This window comes from Hyperolius riggenbachi, chromosome 5 (assembly GCF_040937935.1).
Source record: "Hyperolius riggenbachi isolate aHypRig1 chromosome 5, aHypRig1.pri, whole genome shotgun sequence".
NCBI lineage: Eukaryota > Metazoa > Chordata > Amphibia > Anura > Hyperoliidae > Hyperolius > Hyperolius riggenbachi.
The window spans coordinates 100795137-100816288 of record NC_090650.1 but is presented as its reverse complement, the minus strand read 5'-3'; the positions used below and the strand labels follow the sequence as shown (position 1 = coordinate 100816288).

At 43.1% G+C, this 21152-nt stretch overlaps 1 protein-coding gene across 2 annotated transcripts in view; it reads left to right on the top strand.

Moving 5' to 3' along the window:
- Positions 1-21152, top strand: part of HIBADH (3-hydroxyisobutyrate dehydrogenase) — a 235397-nt gene that overhangs the window by 163387 nt on the left and 50858 nt on the right. For both annotated transcript variants that reach the window (XM_068236060.1, XM_068236059.1), the window contains exon 5: positions 20406-20539. In XM_068236060.1, the coding sequence (XP_068092161.1) occupies positions 20406-20539 (134 nt within the window). The remainder of the gene's footprint in view (positions 1-20405; positions 20540-21152) is intronic.

Sequence of the window (21152 nt, the reverse complement as noted above, 5' to 3'; positions counted from 1 at the left end):
GCAGATGCCATGCTTTAGTGTTTTGTTTTGTTTTTAAAAAAATCAAAAAATCCCCCATGTAATAGATTAGTCCAGAATCTGTCAGATATTTACAACCTACTGTAAGTGACAATGACGTTGAGAAAAATGTATAGTGCATTTCATTCTGGAATCAATGTGTGTTTTATACATATGCATAAAGTCTATAATATATTGTATTATATCAAATTTGTTGGTACCCCCTCCACAAAAAGGCCTTAGTTGTTTCTCTAGAATAATTTGAAATTGACAAAAGTAACCCATACTTTTTCTGGATTTTACAAGTATAAGACTTAAAGTGGGACTAAGTTCAGAACTTCCACTCTACTCTAAGAGCATTACAACCTTTATGGGGGAAAAAAAAATCTTCATTACAAATACTACAAACTGAATTTTTAACTTGGCTTCACTTGAAAGGGTTAAGTGTTCACTGTATGGCAAGAGCAGTTTAGGCAGAACTGCTGCAGTCTATTCACAGCTGCTGATGAGAACTATTTGGACACTTTGACAGGGCAAAACAAATACAGAACACAGAAATGTGAATTTCTTCAGCAACCATATGTGGAAGAAAGACTTTTCATTGTGTGCTGTGCAAGAGTCCGTGTCCTCTTCAACAGTTTTTTGTTTTAAGAGAATGCAAATAAAAAATGTCATGGACTCAAATGATAGGACCTTTAACTTAAATTTTGTTGTACAACAAATGATTCCTATAGCTCTAACAGAGACTTCTATACCTGTCAACAGGTAGTTTGGCCTTTCTCAGCAAGCTGCCTCAGCTATGTCTGGTCTAAAAGGTGACTTCTCCCAACTGCATTTTCAGTTCTTTCCATGGGGTTCAATAGGAGTTAAATCTGGGCTTAAAAGGATGATGTATTGAGAGATATGAAGGCTGCCTTTTTGAATAAACTATGCCAATTTCTTGGCTGTCCTGCTGATCCTGTGTCTCTAATACCTTCAGCCACAGACCCAGGACAAATGTGAACATCTAGTTCTGTGATTAAAGTAAACCTTCAACTTTTTTAAGGTAAAGGAACGGATACTTGCCTCGGGAGAGGCAAGCCTCGACGGCTTGTTCCAGGGCTTGGACCCCCGAAAAGCGTTCTCACTGTGCGCGTGCTGTAGCACCATCCCACTCGGACTCCAGCAGAAATAATGAAACCCAGAGCCAATCTGTCATTTTCCAAAGAAAGCCTAACAGAATTGTGCTAGTGCCTGCGCAGTAGAGTGGACCCGATTGGGCTTGGCTATTTCTGCCTGAGCAGGAAGCCACTATTGCGCATGCGCACAGTGGCGACTAGGAATCAGTGCAGTTTCTAGGCTAAAATGCACCCAGGGCGAGGGTGTAAAAATTGCGCCCCCCCCCCCCTAGGTTAGATAGGTAGGTGCCTCTCAGTATAGGTTAGATTAGGTAGGTGCCCCCTAGTATAGGCTAGATTAGACAGGTGCCCCCCAGAATAGGTTAGATTAGGTAGCTGCCCCCCAGTATAGGTTAGATAAGGTAGCTGCCCCCCCAGTATAGGTTAGGTAGGTGCCCCCCAGTATAGGTTAGGTAGGTGCCCCCCAGTATAGGTTAGATAGGTAGCTGCCCCCCAGTATAGGTTAGATTAGGTAGCTGCCCCCCAGTATAGGTTAGATTAGGTAGCTGCCCCCCCAGTGTTGGTTATATTAGGTAGCTGCCCCCCAGTGTAGGTTAGATAGGTAGCTGCCCCCCAGTGTAGGTTAGATAGGTAGCTGCCCCCCAGCGTAGGTTAGATTAGGTAGCTGCCCCCAGTATAGGTTAGATAGGTAGCTGCCCCCCAGCGTAGGTTAGATTAGGTAGCTGCCTGCAGTATAGGTTAGATAGGTAGCTGCCCCCCAGTGTAGGTTAGATTAGGTAGGTGCCCCCCAGTGTAGGTTAGATAGGTAGGTGCCCCCCAGCGTAGGTTAGATTAGCAGCTGCCCCCCAGCGTAGGTTAGATTAGGTAGCTGCCCCCAGTGTAGGTTAGATAGGTAGCTGCCCCCCAGCGTAGGTTAGATTAGGTAGCTGCCCCCAGTATAGGTTAGATAGGTAGCTGCCCCCCAGTGTAGGTTAGATTAGGTAGGTGCCCCCCAGTGTAGGTTAGATAGGTAGGTGCCCCCCAGCGTAGGTTAGATTAGCAGCTGCCCCCCAGCGTAGGTTAGATTAGGTAGGTGCCCCCAGAATAGGTTAGATAGGTAGATGCCCCCAATAATGGAGGGGGGAGCCGCAGGGAGGGCAGCCCGACCTCTCCCTCCCTCTCCTCTCCCGGGCGCCCTCCGTGCTCCCCCCTCAGATGCAGAGTTCGTGAGCAGCAGGGATTGGGAAGCGCTGTTTACAACTCACCGGCTGCCTGGCTCCAAGCGCTGCTCTCTCGCCGCTGGTCTCCCCTCTCTGTATACATACTGATACACGCTGCTTCCGGCTACAGGAAGCAGCGTGTATCAGTACGTATACAGAGAGAGAGAGAATGGAGACCAGCGGCGAGAGAGCAGCGCTTGGAGCCAGGCAGCCGGTGAGTTGTAAACAGCGCTTCCCTGCTGCTCACGAACTCTGCATCTGAGGGGGGAGCACGGAGGGCGCCCGGGAGAGGAGAGGGAGGGAGAGGTCGGGCTGCCCTCCCCGCGGCTCCGGCTCCCCCCTCCATTATAGCGCCCCCCTCCCAACAGCGCCCCGGGCGGCGGCACGCTCCGCACGGGGCAAGAAACGGGGCTGCTAGGAATGTTGGGGTTTTTTCCCCCAGTGTTGGATCAAGCATACTCAGGAGATGGGGAAGCCTCATTAAGATCTAGAGGCTTCCCCCTCCTGAGGCAAGTACAGAAGAGTGGAAATACTGGTTCGCGCATAATAATAGAACATTCTACTGTAAATATATTATGTGGCATATTATAGATGCTGATTAGGAACTTGAACAAAACCATAATTACTGTGCAGAGAATAACACGATAAAGCACATTGTTGTCCAAATCTGCATCCACTTATCAAAAAGTCTAATTTTTAAATGATTGCTGGTATTAATGATGTACGTGTGTCGTAGTTTGTATAGAAATACTGCACTTTTGTGTCTGTAGCATCAGGCTCTGATATAAGGACAATTGCACTTCACAGTTCATGATGGAAAAGAGCTATGTCACTATGCAGACAGCAGGCAGAATTTAAAGTGCTGTGTCTCTTAAGATCCGCTGTCATCTTGTCTGCAATTCTCCCAGCAGTTTGAAGCAGATTTCACCCAGTACCAGTGTCTGACTGTGTTACCAGCAGCTCAGGGTGGTTAAGTGGCATGTTCTGCTAGCCATCCATCTTTCTTTTGAGTTCTTTCAAAGTGTTTTGTGCTCCAATGGCAGCTAAGTCCAGCCCTTGCTGCATTCTGTTGCTTTTTCAGCAGAAGCTCGGCTATTGTGATATTTATCTGAATTCAAACAAGGCTAATTAAAAGGGCTGCTGACAGTTGTTGTGATCTGACTTTGACTGGAGCTTGATGGTCATTATGGGTAAATAATGAATCAGGTCTGCAAATGCAGCAGCTGCCAACTTGGGACAGAAGAACGACTATTGCTTCCAATTTAAGGATCTATCGACCGCTTCCCTGCTCCCTGCAGATCTTCTGCGGAAAACGAATGTTTTCTGCTGCTGCGTATTGAGGTTTCAGCTGTTTTTGTGTACAGCCCATAATTTCCTTCTTTAAAATTTAACTTAACTCATTATTAGGTTTTCAGTATTAACAGTTTTGCAGCTGCACTTGTATGCGGTGCCGGGTATTATAGCTACAAATCTGTTCCTGAGCTGTAGATACTTAGTGCAGCTACGGAAGCTGGGTTTGTTTCAGAATTCAGTATTACAGCAATAATGGAAGGTTGACCTGTTTTGTTAACTTAGCAGTGCAATATAGTAATGACTTTTATGTTTCCATTGAAGTATTACTGAGCGTATTTTGCAAGGTAAAATTGAATGCGCAAGGTGTGGCAATCTGTAGCAACCAATCAGAATTTGGTTTTCTATTAGCTGAAATCCAGTTGATGCAACATTACTGTACTGTGGATACTCATATTTCTGTTTGTTGCTTTTAATGACAAAGCGTGACAGTTCATTTTGTAAATCATTAAATCAGGATTGTAGGCAAACTGGTCAACCTGCTGTGTCAGTTTTTTTTTCAGTACTAATGCAGAGAAATGGCACAAATCAAGAGAGTGCTGTAAGCATTTTCCTACTAGTTATACACGGTTGTAAAATATGTTACAAAGCGTTTTATAAAGTGACCATGTGGTCAGAGGCATGTGGAATTTTTCATTTTAATTAATGCCAGTTGCCTGGCTGTCCTGCTTGTCCTCTGCCTCTAGAACTTTAAACCACAGACCCAAAAAAAGTATACAGGTAGTCCCCGACTTACGAACGATCCACCAATAGGAATGGACTGAAAATGGGAGAATTGATTTTGTGGTTAAAAGTCAGATCACTAAAAACATAACAGATTTTCTAGGGGAAATTAAACTACCATCCATTTCACCTTCTCAACTATTATCTCTTAACAAGCCTTTTACCCCCTCAGAGATTCTGAACACTATACTCAAGTCCAAGCCTAACAAAGCCCCAGGTCCTGATGGCTTCTCCAACGAATTCTATAAGACCTTTGCCCCCCTCCTAACCCCGAGACTCACCTCCCTGTTTAATAAGTTCACCCACACTGGTAGCATCCCCCCAGAGTTCACCCAGGCCATCATAACAGTAATACCAAAACCGGGCAAAGAACAGACAAGCCCATCCAATTTCCGACCAATCTCTTTATTAAACTGTGATCTCAAACTATACTCCAAGATATTAGCAAAAAGGCTGTTTGACTTGCTACCAGGCATATTGGGTTTGGACCAGGTGGGATTTACCAAGGGCAGGCAAGCGGCGGATGGAACCAGACGTGTTCTTAATATTCTTCACTCATTGGAATCTGATCGAAGGCCTTCTCTGCTTCTCACTTTGGATGCGGAGAAGGCCTTTGACAGAGTCCACTGGGGATTCCTGGGTGAGGCTCTGGGGAAATTTGGGATTACGGGAGAGTTCCATCAAGCCATCATGGCCCTTTATAAATCCCCATCAGCTTGTGTAAATGTAGCAGGTTTTATCTCGAAATCCTTCAAAATCACAAATGGCACGAGACAGGGGTGCCCATTGTCCCCCCTAATATTTGTTTTAGTAATGGAAACACTAGCAGAGGCAATTAGAGCAAACCCGAATATCACAGGCATCCAGGTGGGCTCCCTTCACCCAAAATCAGCTTATTTGCGGACGACGTCCTACTGTCCATATCTGACCCACTAAACTCCCTACCACGTGTTATAAAAACTCTATCAGAATTCTCAAAGGCCTCTCTATACAAAATGAATGAGTCTAAATCCTCCTTACTAGGGATAAATATTACAACAAAAATGAGAAACTTGATTTCTTCTTCCTCTCCATTCCCGTGGGCAAAAAAAACAATATCATACCTGGGTATCTCCATCCCCACAACTCTCACAAATGTTTACTCAGCCAATTTCCCTGGGCTATTAAGAAAAATCAAAGAAGAATTGGCACATCTATCTAAATTCGAATTCTCAATATCTGGAAAAATTGCAGCATATAAAATGGCAATATTCCCTAAGATATTATATTTATTTAGAACAATTCCTATAACCATCCCACCCACATTTTTTAAAGAACTAAACACCTTAGTCTCCCAATTCCTATGGAAAAAAAAGAAGCATAGACTATCTTTCACCATTCTCACTACCCCTACCAAATCAGGAGGATTCGGACTCCCTAATCCCTTGATTTACCATTATGCAGCCATTGTAGACATGTCGCAATACTGGTGGCCCTCCTCTCCCCAGAAGTACTGGGCCCTACAAGAACAAGAAGATTATAATGGGCAACTTGCCAATTTCCTATACCTCCTATGGTCAGGGCTTCCTCCAATTAAGCCAAAGAACGCTTTAATCACCTCCACCATAGAAGTTTGGGAGAGAGCAATGAAACTCTTAGGGGGGACAGGGGACGCAAAAGTAGCAGTTCCCCTCGCCTCTTTACGATTAGCCATCCCAAACCTCAACATTTCTAAGTGGACAGAAGCAGGGATACAAACTCTAGATGATATTATAGATGTCAAACCCAAATCCTTCTCCGGCCTTAAAGAGAAATTCAAGCTATCTGATAAAGAAAGGTTCGTCCATCTGCAAATATCCCATCTACTATCAAAAAACCAGTACTCACCACCTCTAATTAATAAAAAAATGTGGGACTTCATCGCTTCCTCGAAATATAGAAAGGGAGGAATATCCTTCTGGTATAACCTATTGATAAATGCCTCCCCTTCTCCCATTAGCAAGTATACTAAGATTTGGGAGTACGACCTCCAAACTTCGCTACCGATAGCCACCATTCTAAAAGCCCTAGAAACCCAAAAACGCTACTCCAAATGTATAACACATGTGGAGACAACGAAAAAAATACTCTATAAATGGTATCTCACCCCACGCATACTATCTAAAATGTCTCCTAACAACTCCCCTTACTGCTGGAGACAATGCTCAACTACAGGCACACTTCTTCATATACTATGGTCCTGCTGCCCCAAGATAACCTCATTTTGGGACAAAGTATCCAAACTTATCTCTAGGATAGTAGGCTCACACACCATACTCACACCCCAATTGGCACTCTTCCTCATAGGATTGGATCAATTTCCAACGGACCTGAGATTAGTAATATCACACATCATCTCAGCAGCCAAGCACCTGGTGCTTACTAACTGGCTTCAAACTCATACCCCATCTATAACCCAAGTGATCCAACTAACTGAGTATAATCTAAAAATGGAATACCTACTGAAATCCAGAGATGGCCAAAACTTGATGAGAGATAAATGGTCCTTTGACTGGCCATTAACGCCCGACTGAAACGATAATTTTGCCACACTTGTAGTTCTGACAGACCAGACTCATAAATGCTTAATGGAGATAGTATCTAAAAACCCCTTACTAAGCTCAAAACTCCGGGAATCCTTCTGATTCACTGCAACCCCCACCCACCTGGCCCGACCATCCATAACACTTCATGTCTCAGTCATAGAGAGAGCAGATTTAGACCTCTGAAGATGCAATATTTTAAATAGTAATAAAAGTTCTACAAATAAGAAAATTTGATAAACAGTTACGGTTAAGAGAACCTTGAGAGAAACACGCTAGTTCCTGGGAGCAGCAGTAAATAGGCATGTTAATGTAGGTATCGCGAAGCTGTCTAGAGTTTAAGAATTTTGCACTAAGATTAAATTTACAACTACTAATATGCAACTCTTTATGTATGTTTTAAAAGGTTTTGCTTATCGAAGTAAGCATATGCATATGTTTTTGTATAACGTATAGATAGAAGTTAAGATGATATAGATGTTAGATTTTGTCGGAGGCCTAAGTTCTAGACCCTTATGTTACACTGTAAGACGTACTGTATTCAATGCAACAAAAATCCATGTATCTGAACGTTTAATAAAAACAATTTAAATAAAATGCTAGAAACCCTAAAAAAAAAAAAAAAAAGTCAGATCACATCAGCCCCCCCAACCGCCTTTGGAGTGGTTGGAGGGCTGTGTTGGGGATACCTGGAGAGAATTCAGGAACAAAATTAGATTCTCCATAGTTGCAATTTAATGACATTTTGGCCTCCACTTTTTTTTCATTTGTTCTGCAGGTGTTGTGAATGGCACAGTGTTAAGTAAATAGAGCAGTTTTTTCATCCATTGTGGGAGGGAATGATGACTTTGAAGCGGGCAGACTGGAAGGTGGAGTGGAGGACCACTAGAAACTAGGGAGATGAGGAGGAGGGGATGCAGGTGGTGAAACACAAGGAGGCTGGCTTGTGCTTTGACAGCTTCTTTTTTATTTTTAAAGGGAACCTAAACTGAGAAGGATATGGATTTTTCCTTTTAAAATAATACCAGTTCCCTGACTCCCCTGCTAATCCTGTGTCTCTAATACTTTTACCCACAGCCCCTGAACAAGCATGCAGATCAGGTGCTCTGACTGAAGTCAGACTGGATTAGCAGCATGCTTGTTTTAGGCATGTGATCTGCAGCCAAAGCGATCAGCAAGACTGCCAGGCAACTGGTATTGTTCAAAAAGGAAACATCCACATCCCTCTCAGTTTAGGTTCCCTTTAAGGGCTTCCTGTCACATGGCTCATTTTTCCCAACAACCAACTTAGGCCATTCCCCCTTCAACGTCTGATCAAGTTGTACTCCTCACTAGAAAGCCTAAAAAAAACACACTGCCTGTATGAATACTGTATATTCCCCCACCCTTTGTACTCCCCCCATTTCTTTAGATTGTAAGCTCACATGGGCAGGGCTCTCTCACCCTTTTGTGTCTTGGAATTTGTTATTAATTTCATAGCTTGTTCTCAGTTATACATTTTATTCATCATTTTACAGGGCCCGTTTCCACTAAAAGCGGTGCGATGCGGCTACATAGACATACATACATACACCGCGGGTGTCCTGAAACACATGCACGGCAATGGAATAGTTTCCACTGTGTGCATGTTGTGCGGAGTGGTACAGAGCGATCAGAGAATCTGCAGATTCTCGCACAACTGCATCCGCCCGCAGCCGCGTCTCACCTCTTCAATTGACTTTCACATCGGGAGTTGCGGAAGTGACATGGGCGCCAGCGGAAGTAATGCGATGCAGCTAGGTAGCTGCATTCGCATCACTATCCCCGTGAAAGCGGACCCTAAGGCTCCATTTACACTTAACCTCCCTGGCGGTCTATTAAAACCGCCAGGGGGCAGCGCAGCACTTCAATTTTTTTTTTTGCTACATAATAGCCACTGTGCAGCGGCATCCCCCCACCCCCTCCGATCGCCTCCGGCGATCAGCGCAAATAGGAAATCCCGTTCAGAACAGGATTTTCTGTTTTGCTTCCCCCGTCGATTGTGATGACGTCATCTCATCGGGAGTCCCGATCCACCCCTCAGCGCAGCCTGGCACTGATAGGCCAGGCTGCGCAAGGGATCTGGGGGGGGGGGGGCGGCAGGTAGCGGCGAATCTGGGCGGGGAGCGGCGGTGATCGTAAAGTACACGTAGCTAGCAAAGTGCTAGCTGCGTGTACCAAAAAAAAAAAAATATGCAAATCAGCCCAGCAGGGCCTGAGAAATCCTCCTGCGTGGCGTAGCCCGAACAAAACACCAGGGAGGTTAATCAGTTGCTCTCAGTTATAACTAAAATGACAACTGATTTTCAAAGTAATGTCCATGTTTCCCAATGGCTCAGTTTACACTAAACGCATTTTAACTGAAAGATTTTTCATAATGCACTGCTATGGAAAGAGAAAAAAAAACACGTACCAACTGATTAAGTGTAAATGGGGCCTTTCCCTGGTGACAATTACCTTGATCCCTTCCTTCCTAGTAACCCTGCACCAGCAACCTACTATTTTTTTCTAAACCCTATCTATTGTTAACCCTAACCCATAGTTTTACATAACCATAGCTAGCAACTTTAGCCTCATTTTTTCCTCTTAAAGAGGAACTCCAGTGAAAATAATGTAATAAAAAAGTGCTTGATGTTTACAAAGATTATGTATAAATGATTTAGTCAGTATTTGGTCATTGTTAAATCTTTCCTCTTCCTGATTTACATTCTGACATTTATCACATGGTGAAATTTTTAATGGTGACATTTTTACTGGCAGGTGATGTCTGTGGAAGAAGATGCTGCTTGCTTTTTTGGCAGTTGGAAACAGCTGTTATTTCCTTCAATGCAACAAGGCTCCCACAGTGTGATATCAGAACCATGGTCCTGACATCACACTGTGGGAGGGGTTTCACCACAATATCAGCCATACAAAGCCCCCTGATGATCCGTTTGTGAAAAGGAAAAGATTTCTCATGGGAAAGGGGGTATCAGATACTGATTGGGATGAAGTTCAATTCCTGGTTATGGGTTCTCTTTAACACTCTGTGAGACCTATTGACCCACCTATTTCTAATTTGGCTATAGCTCCTAACCTAGATTATATCAATACATATTTTGACAACTTCCAATAATCCATGCATTCTGCACTGGACTCAACAGGCACCAATGTATCCAATACCACATTCAATTGGTGTGAATAGGAAGAGGCAGCATGGGTTGGCTTGATCTTGGGTGGGGCAGGTTAATGTGCTTTTTTTTGCCTGAACACTGGTAATCAAGGGAGGTTTACAATGATGGTTGCAGCAGATTTGAGAGACCCTTCTTCATTACTTCTGTCTAACTTTGCTGTATTGTGATATCTCTTTGTCGTCAGTATTGCACATGTATAAATCAAGGAAGCTAATATTTGGGACTCTCATACAAATGAGAATGCTAAGTAAATTATAGTGCTTCTCCCAACCAGTCCAGGTGACCCATGGTCATAGGATAAATCGCCTAATCTTGCGATTTACAACCTAACCATGCAACAGAGTGATCTATTTGGGTCTAGATTTCTGATTGCTTAGACAGGGCTTGCGATTGTCTGCACAGAAAGAGCGCACATATTTATGTGCACATTTTTGCCAGTGTCAAGTTAAAATGGGCCAATAAAAACCCTTTTTTTAATTAATTCTTGCATTTGGTCTTCTGTTGTACGGTTTACCATTTGGGTGACTCCGTAAACCACCTCTTAAGCTACTCCATCGGTACTGCAGTCTAGTTTCCTCCTCCCCAAGTTCGCCCTCCTCCTCACCGGCAACTTGGAGTGGGACCCGAATGGGGGACGGGTTTTCCCCAAAAGCCAGGACTTTGGGACTGTCTAGATTTGCAACAGTTACACATACTACTTCCTGTGTGTCCTCACTGATGTAAATTTTGAAGTATCTTGTCACATTGAGTAGAAATGTCTCTCCTGTCATGAAAAAGCAGTCTGACAGCTACAAAGACATGTGAGCTTCTCACAGGGGACCTTGCCTCCTACCTCCATCCCTTTATTGGAAGTCATTTAAAGGGGTCACTTGATGAATATTAACTTATTGCTGGGCTAAGTATTGTATTTTTTTTCTATTTCAGCTCTTCTGATCATTCAGCTGTAATATAAAATACATACATGTAAATGTACATTTCTCCAAGAGTAAGATGAACTATAAATTACTTTTTTCCTATGTTGCTCTCACAGTAGTAGTGAAAATCTGACTGATCTGTCAGTTTTTGGACCAGTCCATCTCCTCGTGGGAGATTCTTATTTTTTTCTATTTCCATAAGCCCTTACTGAACTGTAAATGCTCAGTTTAACTGCCCAAATAGTGTGTAAACAAGTAGGGAAGCTGGGTCACATGCAGTAGGTTGTATGTATCCTTTTCAATGAATGCTTTTGTAAAGAATAAAGGTAATACTGAGAATCTTCTAAGCGGAGATGGACTAGTCCAGAATCTGTCAGATATGTTCGCTTTTTACTACCTATTGTAAGTGACAAAAAAATGGGAAAAAGTAATTTATAGTGCATTTTTCTCTGGAAGAAATATCCATTTTAGAATTTTTTTGTGATAGTGGTCCTTTAACTTGTCTCCAAACCGGCGGTTCCTATTATTCTAATCCAGTGATCTGCAAACTTGGCTCTCCAGCTGTTAAGGAACTACAAGTCCCACAATGCATTGCAGGAGTCTGACAGCCACAGTCATGTTTCATAAAGGCAAATGGATTGTAGGACTTGTAGTTTCTTAACAGCTGGAGAGCCAAGTTTGCAGATCACTGTTGTAATCCATATGCATATCACAAACCTTGATGTTTTTTTACCTTGTATTATCGCGTATGCACAATTCACTTTATCATGAACTTTCAACGCTGAACTGAGATACTGTTACCATAGGCTTATGTGTGAGCCTATAAGGGCTCTTTCACATTAGGGCAGACTTTGTGCGTTAACGCAAACGGCAGCCGTTTGCGTTAACCAAGGTAAGATGAAAGTCCATAGACTTTCATTTTACCTTTCACACTCGATGCTGCGTTTCGATGCGTTGCTGTTCCGACGCACCCGGGCGCAGTTTTTCATCCAACGCACACGCGAGCCGGTGTTTTCCGTCGGGTTTAATTACCAGCTACCGCCGCTGATTGCGTCGCACCGCAGATACCCGACGACACGCCGCAGGCAGACAACGCGTGCAGGAGAACGGCTCCTGTTCGCGTTGTCTGATGTGAAAGAGCCCTAAGTGTCACTCATCAGTTATTTCAGCAGTCTCTTATACCTCTTGTTCAACTAGGATAATCTTATATTGCTGTCGATCATTGTGGATTGTTAACTGTTGCTTTTTGAAGGATTTTAATTATTTTGTATTTATGTATAATTAAGACCTATAATGGTGTATACATGAGATGTGCCTCTTTTCAGGGTGGCTTTTTTTCTGTACAGGCAGCCCTAGGTTAAGGAATGAGGGACCGTAGGTTCATTCTTAACCCGAATATGTTCTTTAACTACCTAAAGACAGTGTCATGCCAGTGGGCGTGACCACGCGGCAGCCCCAGGACCGCCTAACGCCGGCTACTGCAGGAGATCGCACGCAGGCTGCAATTCACGCAGGTGCAGTAAGGACGACCTCGAGGTTGGTCTCTGCACTGTGTGGGGACCCCTGGGCCGGCAGCTGTGAACGGAGCTGTCAGCGTGGGACAGACAGCTGCATGGGGCTGGAGAAAGCCCCAGGTAAGTAAATCGGCTTTACTATTATTTGCCTGATGACTCCTTTAAGTAGGAACACTGTGCCATCTCTCTTCCCTGTTGCTCCTCTGTGTCCCCTCTGTCCCTGTACCTGCTCATACATGTTTTAAAGCCAGTTTTTCTTTGAATCTTTTTAAAACTGATTTTCTCCGTTGTTTTTGAAATTTTTTTACTTGTTCTGATAGAATCGTAGAATCCAGGCTGTTCATATTGGAAGGTCATTCATAAGTCGGGGGCTACCTGTATTAAGCTACATACGTCTATTTACACTTTGTGCACGCACTCATGGTGTATGTTATGCGTATTAATTGCACCGTATAGAAATAACAATTAAAAATATGATACCTGGAGGTAGCATTGATTTCCTATACTGGACTCAGCCCATGGTGTTGTTAACAAGGGGTTGTGTTATGGTGAATCATATTAAGCCAGATTACCCCATTGCTGAACATGTGTGCAAGTCGTTCGTCTGTGTCACCAAAACCCAGAGGACCATCTGACACGTAGCGAGCAGCAAAAACTGTGATCCCTTACAAATCAAACATGGCACGCTCTAAACCGATTGTGCACGGCAATCGCTGCTGAAAAAAGACAACTAATTGAACATGATAAAGTGTAAAGTTAATTAACACCCTTAAATTTGTTGATTGCTTTCACGGGATTATATTGTTTCTTGAGTAGCAGCTTTCTGTCCCAGCTGTCGCCTGGTTAGCGAATGTCGCTGGTAAACAATAGAGACACCATAATACGTCGTAAATGGTCCCTGTGACAGCAGCCCCTTGTGAGGCTGCATCTGTAGAAAATGATTAGAACAATTGCATTTTAAAGACAGTTTAGATGGTTCTCTTGGTCCCATTGGCCCCCTTTTTTGTGCAAGTCTGCTTAATGCATAGTTGGTCTTTTAAGGAGACCTTGTGATTTAATGTTTATGGTGGCTTAGGGTTAAACGTAGCTGTTTTTTTAGTATTAACAGGGATATCAAACACAAGTGTTTCTCTGTGTCACACAAAGGTATAAGCCGTTTCATTTTAGTTACACACTTTGCTTCTTATTACCTTATCTTTGTTTTTTGACACTTTTAAATGTGTTGTGCATTATCATTTCCTAGTGTAAGTAAACAGCAATAACAGGTGGCAGCTTTGTGTAAACAGGAAGGATTACTTAATTGTACATTGATTCCTTCCTTGAATTTTACAAATGGATGTAAAGCACTGTATATTGTACAGTAAGTCTATTTTATTTTACCTAATTGCAAAGACAGGCCCTTGTCCAGATGACACCGGTCTGGTGCAAGACAATTATCGCTTTTTGGCCACTAAATAGCCCATTCATAGGATTGTAATGCAAACCAAAGATCTGTATTGTCTTTGTAAAGTATTGGAATAGTTTTTTTGTGTTATTCTTTATACCTTTATTTATTTTTGTTGCAAAAATCCTGAAATATGTGACTGTGGCCTGCTCTTTCTTTCCGGGTTGGGTGTTATACCATTATTATTATTTTTGATATATAAGCCAACTTCTACCGTAGCACTGTACAAAAGTACACATTTTGTACAAAAATATACGGTAATGGGAAGCATAGATGCATGAGCAGTTCAACATACTATACAATCAGGACAGTCAGTGACACAAGTACAAATACATAAATGTGATGTGTAGTTTGAAAGGGTCACCAATACTGTTACATGTTCATTTGATAAAATACACAGAAAACGAAAACCCAAGGAGGCCCCTGCCCTTGCAAGCTTAAGCCTCGTACTCACGAGGCACAAATGTAGCAAGTCTCCCAATAAAAAAAAAAAAAGCAGCGACAGCTTGTCGCCAGGTCCCTTTGTGCAACAGCCGTACACACGGCGCACAGAGGGACAGAGATGCGGCAGCTCTGAGTAGCGACTGTTCGGGGCATGCGCGTCATACACACGGGCGACCTGTCGCCGTAACACCCGCGTGTCACGTGGTTGCGGCGACAGTTGTAGGCCGTGTGTATGGGCCATTAAAATCTAGAAGGGAGTGGGATGCAGACACTAGGGGGTAGATGAAAGGGTTAGCAGATGAGGCAGAAAGGAGGAGGTCAGAGTTACTGGCTGGCCACGTAAAGAGGGGTAGGAGTAGTTTCTAGTGGATAGGCAAACAGGTAGAGGTGAGCAATATGGAGTAGGTGATTGGACAGGTGAAAAATGTTGAGTTTTAAGCTTTCCATATTGTATCAATTTTGATAATTCAGTATAATATGATGCAAAATCTTCAGCTGATTAATCAAGACTGGAGGAGGAGGTGGGGAATGGAGTAGGGAGCTGAAGGTGTTAAGAAGTTGTTAAGAGTTATGGGACTGTGAAGGAATGAGTGAGGAAATGTTTCACTGCTTTGCAAAGGAAAGGGTATCCCTGTGCTGCTTCAGTGCTTTTTTTTTTCCCGAAGACTGGAATTCTTCTGCAGTAGTGCTCTTCCTTCAGCACCGTTCTGCCACTTAGGAATGTCTTTTCAGTGGGGTCAGTCAGAGCTGTCTGTTGATGCAGTGGGGGTGAGTGTTAGTCGGTGGAGTAGGTTATGTTGGAGTAGTGAGTGGATACTGTCTCAGGGTAAGTGTAGGTTGACAGAGTGCTCAGGGGTTTCAAAGAATAAGCCAAAGAGCAGAGATCGTAGTTGTAGTGGTGAAGGAGTTGTGGAGAAGGAGGAGACTGAGAGGCTTAGTTTATGAAAGGTATAAGGTTGTGATCTGAGAGGGGAAGTGGAACATTATTAAAAGTTGAGACGGAGCATAGTGGAGTAAGACTAGGTCCAGCGTGTCACCACAGTGCCCACTATTTTCTTTTGACTTCTGGGTGTCATACTGCATGCTGCTCCATGTCCTTAGTCTTGCAGTGCAGTTTGGCAGAGGGCTTGATCAGGCCGTCCCTCACATCGTTTTTGCGAAAGAAAAATCCTGATGCACCTTATTTTTACCTCTTCAACCTACAGCTGCCTGGTCACTGCCCCTCTTCCCCGTCTGTCTGAACACCTTCCTACCTGTCAGAGACTGATATACATAATAGGATGTGGTGGAGGTTACCCTGGAGGTCACTGTAGCAAAGTAGTCCTCTGCTTGCAGGATACTTTAGTGATTACCAGTGGTCAGTATGGCCCTGTGCCACAAGGAAACCCCACCACTTCCTGCCAGGATCAGCACGATTCTGACATTCAGGTACACCCTCCTAAGGCTATGTTATGCTTTAAAACTTTTTGATAGTCCAGAGTTTTCTGTTCTGAACTTTTTCACTCAACTCTCCATAGTCTGACATTCTGATGTCTCTTTAAGTCTTGTCATTGTTTACAATGCATTTTCAACTTCAGAATGTAGTGTTGGTACTGGAAGTGTACATTAACCACTTGCGGACCACGCTAGTTGAAATCTGGGAGCTGTTATCCCTGCCAAGGCGTAGATTTCAACTTCCCTGCCGCTCTCTTGCCGCTGCAGCTCACTCACCCTGCTGTCGGTATGACAGCAGAGCTCCATGAGCCGGTCAGGAGCCAATTAACGCGTTACTGGTTCAATGCGTAAATTTTTACGCATTGAACCAGTAATGCGTAAAAATGTATGTGTTAATGTTCCTGCACTAGCGGGAATGCGTAAAAATGTACACAATGCGTCCCACCGACTTCCGAGGTCAGCAAGCTGACAGCGGGGGACTGGAGCAGCAGTGAGTGACTACGAGGGCACAAGATGGCTGCATGGGGCTGGTAGAAGCCCCAGGTAAGTGAAACTCATTTTTTTATTTTGCTTGGACATTCCATTTAAGGTGTTGATGGGGATGAGGGCCCTGGGGCACCTCTTAGTCTAATAGCAATCAGTGTGTGACGGCTGGGGTGGGAGGGATGAAGGGGTGCACTTTGGTGTCTCAGGTGCTGGAGGACCTTGTTTCTGCTCTGATTAGAGCAGCTCAGTAAAATTGCTTAATGAAAAAAGGGGGACTGGGGCAGTTCAACTTTATTTTAAAACACCACTATCACCCAAAAAGTAGGCAGTTAAAATCTCACAGAACCGACAGTTTTTGGGCCAGTCCATCTCCTCATGGGGGATTCTCTGGGTTTTCTTTGTTTTTAACAGCATTTCCTGAACAGTAGTTTAACTGCCAAAATAGTAAGATACCAGCCAGCCTCCCTACGTTAGACTTTGCAACTGCTGTTCAGGAAATGCTGTTGAAAACAAAGAAAACTCTGAGAATCCCCCATGAGGAGTTCTGTCAGATTTTTGGTCTTTTAAGTCTCCATGAGGTGTAAAATGCTTCTCATATAAACTAAATAGTTTGGTAAAACAAAATGTTTCAGACAGGTAAGAAACAGTAGCAGTCTCTAAATGAGATTGTAGATAAAAGCACCAGCCTTCCTGTTTGCAGTATAAAATGATTAATTGCTCTTTATGCTGCAGCCTTTTTTTTTTCTTTTCTTTTTTTTTTTTTTTCTTTAAAGTAATTTAGTTTTTTTTTTTAGTTTTTTTTATTTATTTTTTTTTTTTGCTTTGCAACCAAAGTGTTTGTACCACTGAGAGAGAGCAGCTGTCAAAAAAATTAACCAGCTGAGAGCCATTGTCAGCATTCATTTTGGTCTAATAAATGGCTCTCTGTAGCTATTTAGCAGCCCGTAATCTGGGTACAAAGCTGTTGACCTATGATGGATAATACCAGCTTTTCAATGTAAGTTTGGGTTTGAATTGTCATCTTAATTTGTTTAGGGTCAGATCGCAGGATTAATTTAATGCAGTATTATTCACTGTGGGGTAAATACAGCTAAAGGATCAGTAAAATCTCATTGCCAATAATAGACTAAAAAAAGGAAAATTTGACTCTTCAGATTCCTTCTCTCATGAAATATTATTCTGCAACTCTTTTGTAGTGTTCAAAAGGTGCTTTATTGTTAAGTAATCAAACAGAGATGTTACAGTTAACATCAGATATTAGACACATCAGAGATTAGTGATGGCATACACATTTGTAGAATATAGCCAATAATATTTTTAGACAGGTATCACAGTAATTAGAAGCATTTCAAATCAAAAGCATCAATCAGACAGGGTGGAAAATGTAAAACAATCGGACGGGGCAAGAGCATTGACAGATCAATGGCCTATAGCTTTGCACTGCATTGAACTGTTCAACTCTGCAGGTCGATCCATTTTCAATAAATTCCCTGCTGGAATCTATTGGAAATTGATGCACAGTGTATGGTAGGAATCAATACCTTCTGAATCGATTATTTTCATAAAGAAAAAGATCGTTTTGGAACCTTGGGTGGAGATTTATAAAGGTGGTTATAAATCAGGTAACTTGGCGACCGATCGACCATCCGTTTCGATTATTATAAACGGATGAAAATCGGTACTGCCAAGTGCATTCCCAATCGACAATGCGACCAATTTCGGGCCAAAATTGGTTGCATTAATCGGCCAGATATGCTGCAAGACGTAGGGCCAACTTGCTCGATCGTGTGCACTGCGATATCAGGACGGGCAATGAACTCAATGTGCTCCCCTCCAAAGCTGTCCCTCCTAATGTGTAATGTGCCCACCCGGGGCCCATGTGTCCTTGGACATGCATATTTAAAAAGTTCAGACCCTTAGGTAACTATTTTTATTTTTTTACTGTACATTTTTTTTATAAAAAATTTATTTGGGTAAATATTGGTGTGGGGAAGTAAACAGCTAATTTTTAAATCTAATGTATTGTATTTATTTATTAAAAAATATGTGGGTGTAGTTTACTATTTGGCCACAAGATGGCCACAGTCGAAGTCCTGGAAGCGTACAATGACGCTTCCAGGAACTAGAATGAAGACAGGGAACTTTTTATTTACAGAAGTACCGCGGTCTCGCGCGTGTACCGCACACTGGAAGGTGCACAGCCTATCTGGACAAACATAAAAACAAGGAACACCAAGAGCCCCAATAGTGTAACATGTACTGGTAAATGGTTACTAGATAGAGTAAATATGAATACTCACAAACCAGGGTTACCATTAGGCAACCACTGTAAAGGCAGGTGGGAAGTTTTTCCTGACCCCACTCAGGAATAAGAAGTCGCTCTCTGTAGATGATAAAAAGGGGTTCAACCCTCCACCCAGGGTGGACTCAATATTATGCAAATGAACAGAGGCGCCAAGAGGATAAACGGAAGCTAAATGAGCTTAAAAACCAAATTCTTGGTAAATAGAGGAGGTAGTGGTGGACTTACCTCCTCCAAGTAGACACACAACGACTGTAGTAAAGACAGTCAATATATTTTATTTATGAACTCCAAATATACAACGCGTTTCGCAGGTTTGATGCCGCTTCATCAGGCAATAACTGAGCAGTAGCATATGTGGACAGTAGAAGAGCCTCACAGAGGTCCCTGGCTCTTCTACTGACCACATATGCTATTGCTCCATTGTTATTGCCTGATGAAGCGGGATCAAACCTGCAAAACACGTTGTATATTTGGAGTTCTTAAATAAAATATATTGACTGTCTTTACTACAGTCGTTGTGTGTCCACTTGGAGGAGGTAACTCCACCACTACCTCCTCTATTTACCAAGAATTTGGTTTTTAAGCTCATTTAGCTTCCTTTTATCCTCTAGGTGCCTCTGTTCTTCTGCATAATATCTGGACAAAAATGTTCGTCCAGATAGGCTTAAGTGGTTAAGGACTGTTTCCACTAGACACGTTGCTATGCGGAAACCGCACCGCAAAGAAACTGAAACCAATTCACGTCAGTGGAGTAGTTTCCATTGACGCGAATTGACCTACGCAATCCGGCGCGATGCGGCGTGGGGTAATTTATGGCTAGCATGCTGCAGTTTTCCACAGCACGCATTCAATTCCCCATAGCCACTGACGGGAAGCCGCATGACGCCACATCCGGTTGTACGTAAGACAACCAGAAGTACCTGCGGGGGTATGCGAGGTGATGCAGCGATCGCCTCACATCCGCAGCGCTAGTGGAAACGGGACCTAAGGTTTGGTTTACACTTAAATCTGCACATCCGGTACAGTACTGGCCTGTCAGTTATGCATCAGTTTTGCATCCGTTTACTATTGTTTTTTCCTGACTGGACCGGAAATGTACACCTTTTATGTGTGAACATGGCCATAGAAACGTACAAAACTGACAGAACTGAACTGGACAGATTTATGTGTGAACACAGCTATAGAAACACATGAAAAACTGATGCCCAATGTCAAAAATGGAGAGGACTGGAAACCTTTTTATGTGTGAGCCAAGCCTAAGGACTCTTCTAACCTGTTAGCAGCAGCAATTGGCATTAGTGTAACACTAAACATAAGGGCACAGTAAACTTTGGAATGAAAAATTGCCTTTCATTTAAAAAATAAATGAACCAGACCTTCTATTCCGAAGTGCAGCAATGAACAGCAAGGTGGAAATGGAGTATATTTATGATGATTGATAGAATCCATCGCTGTCAAGACTTTAAAATGATTTCCATGGATACTTAGCTGCTGAAGACGTGTACATGAGCCAGTTACACATCATTCTGCCAGGAAGGAGGAAGGGCCAATGCACACTATGGTTCCAGGGTGGCATGGTTGCAAAGTGTGACAGCATCATTCGTCTTTGCATGCAAGCAGTGTGATTAATGGGAAGCTCCACTGTATACAGATCTTCAAAGAAAGCCGTCATTTGTCACTGTAGATCCTATGCTGAGTTTGCCTTGTTCTCATTTCTTCTGTAAGGTGTTGGAGCCGCCAGATCAGGAAACCTCACGTTCATGGTCGGTGGAGCAGAGCAAGAATTCGATGCTGCAAAAGAACTTTTGTCCTGTATGGGAGCCAATGTGGTTTACTGTGGAGAAGTCGGAACAGGACAGGTATGCCTTTCACATGTTTCAAAATGTTACAGGCGCAGTTTTTATAGTCCTTAAGCAGAAAACATTTGTTAGGGCTCTTTTCCACTAGCGTTCGTGCTAAAGGCTAGTGATTGCGATTCGGCAAATTTCCAAATTCTCCCGGCGATTGCGATCGCGATTTTGGTATGCAATGCACTGCATAGCAAAATCGCGGCAAACATCACTCCGCGGCGAGATCGCGATTAAGTAAAAAACGAATCGCGGAAATTACCTACCACGATTCCTATGTTATTTGGCAAACCATAGCTATTCAAAAATTACTAGCGGTTTGCGATTCAGCATCGCAATCGCCGCTAGTGGAAAACGGCCCTCATAGTTTGTGCATGATCTTTTTTTTTATGAGAAAAAAATACAAATGTTGCGTTTTTGCAGAATAAGAAAAGGAAATATCATCTTTGATCCTCAGCAACCAGATGCCTGTTCAGTCCCAGTCGGCCTGTAATGGCCCCACGGCACACGGGGAAAGATTTTTCCTGGCTAGATTCGATGCTCTGACGTGGCCGTCTGAAAATAATTTTGAACGCTTTCCATGCGAAATCGATCAAAATTATCAATCCTGAACGGAAAGATCTTG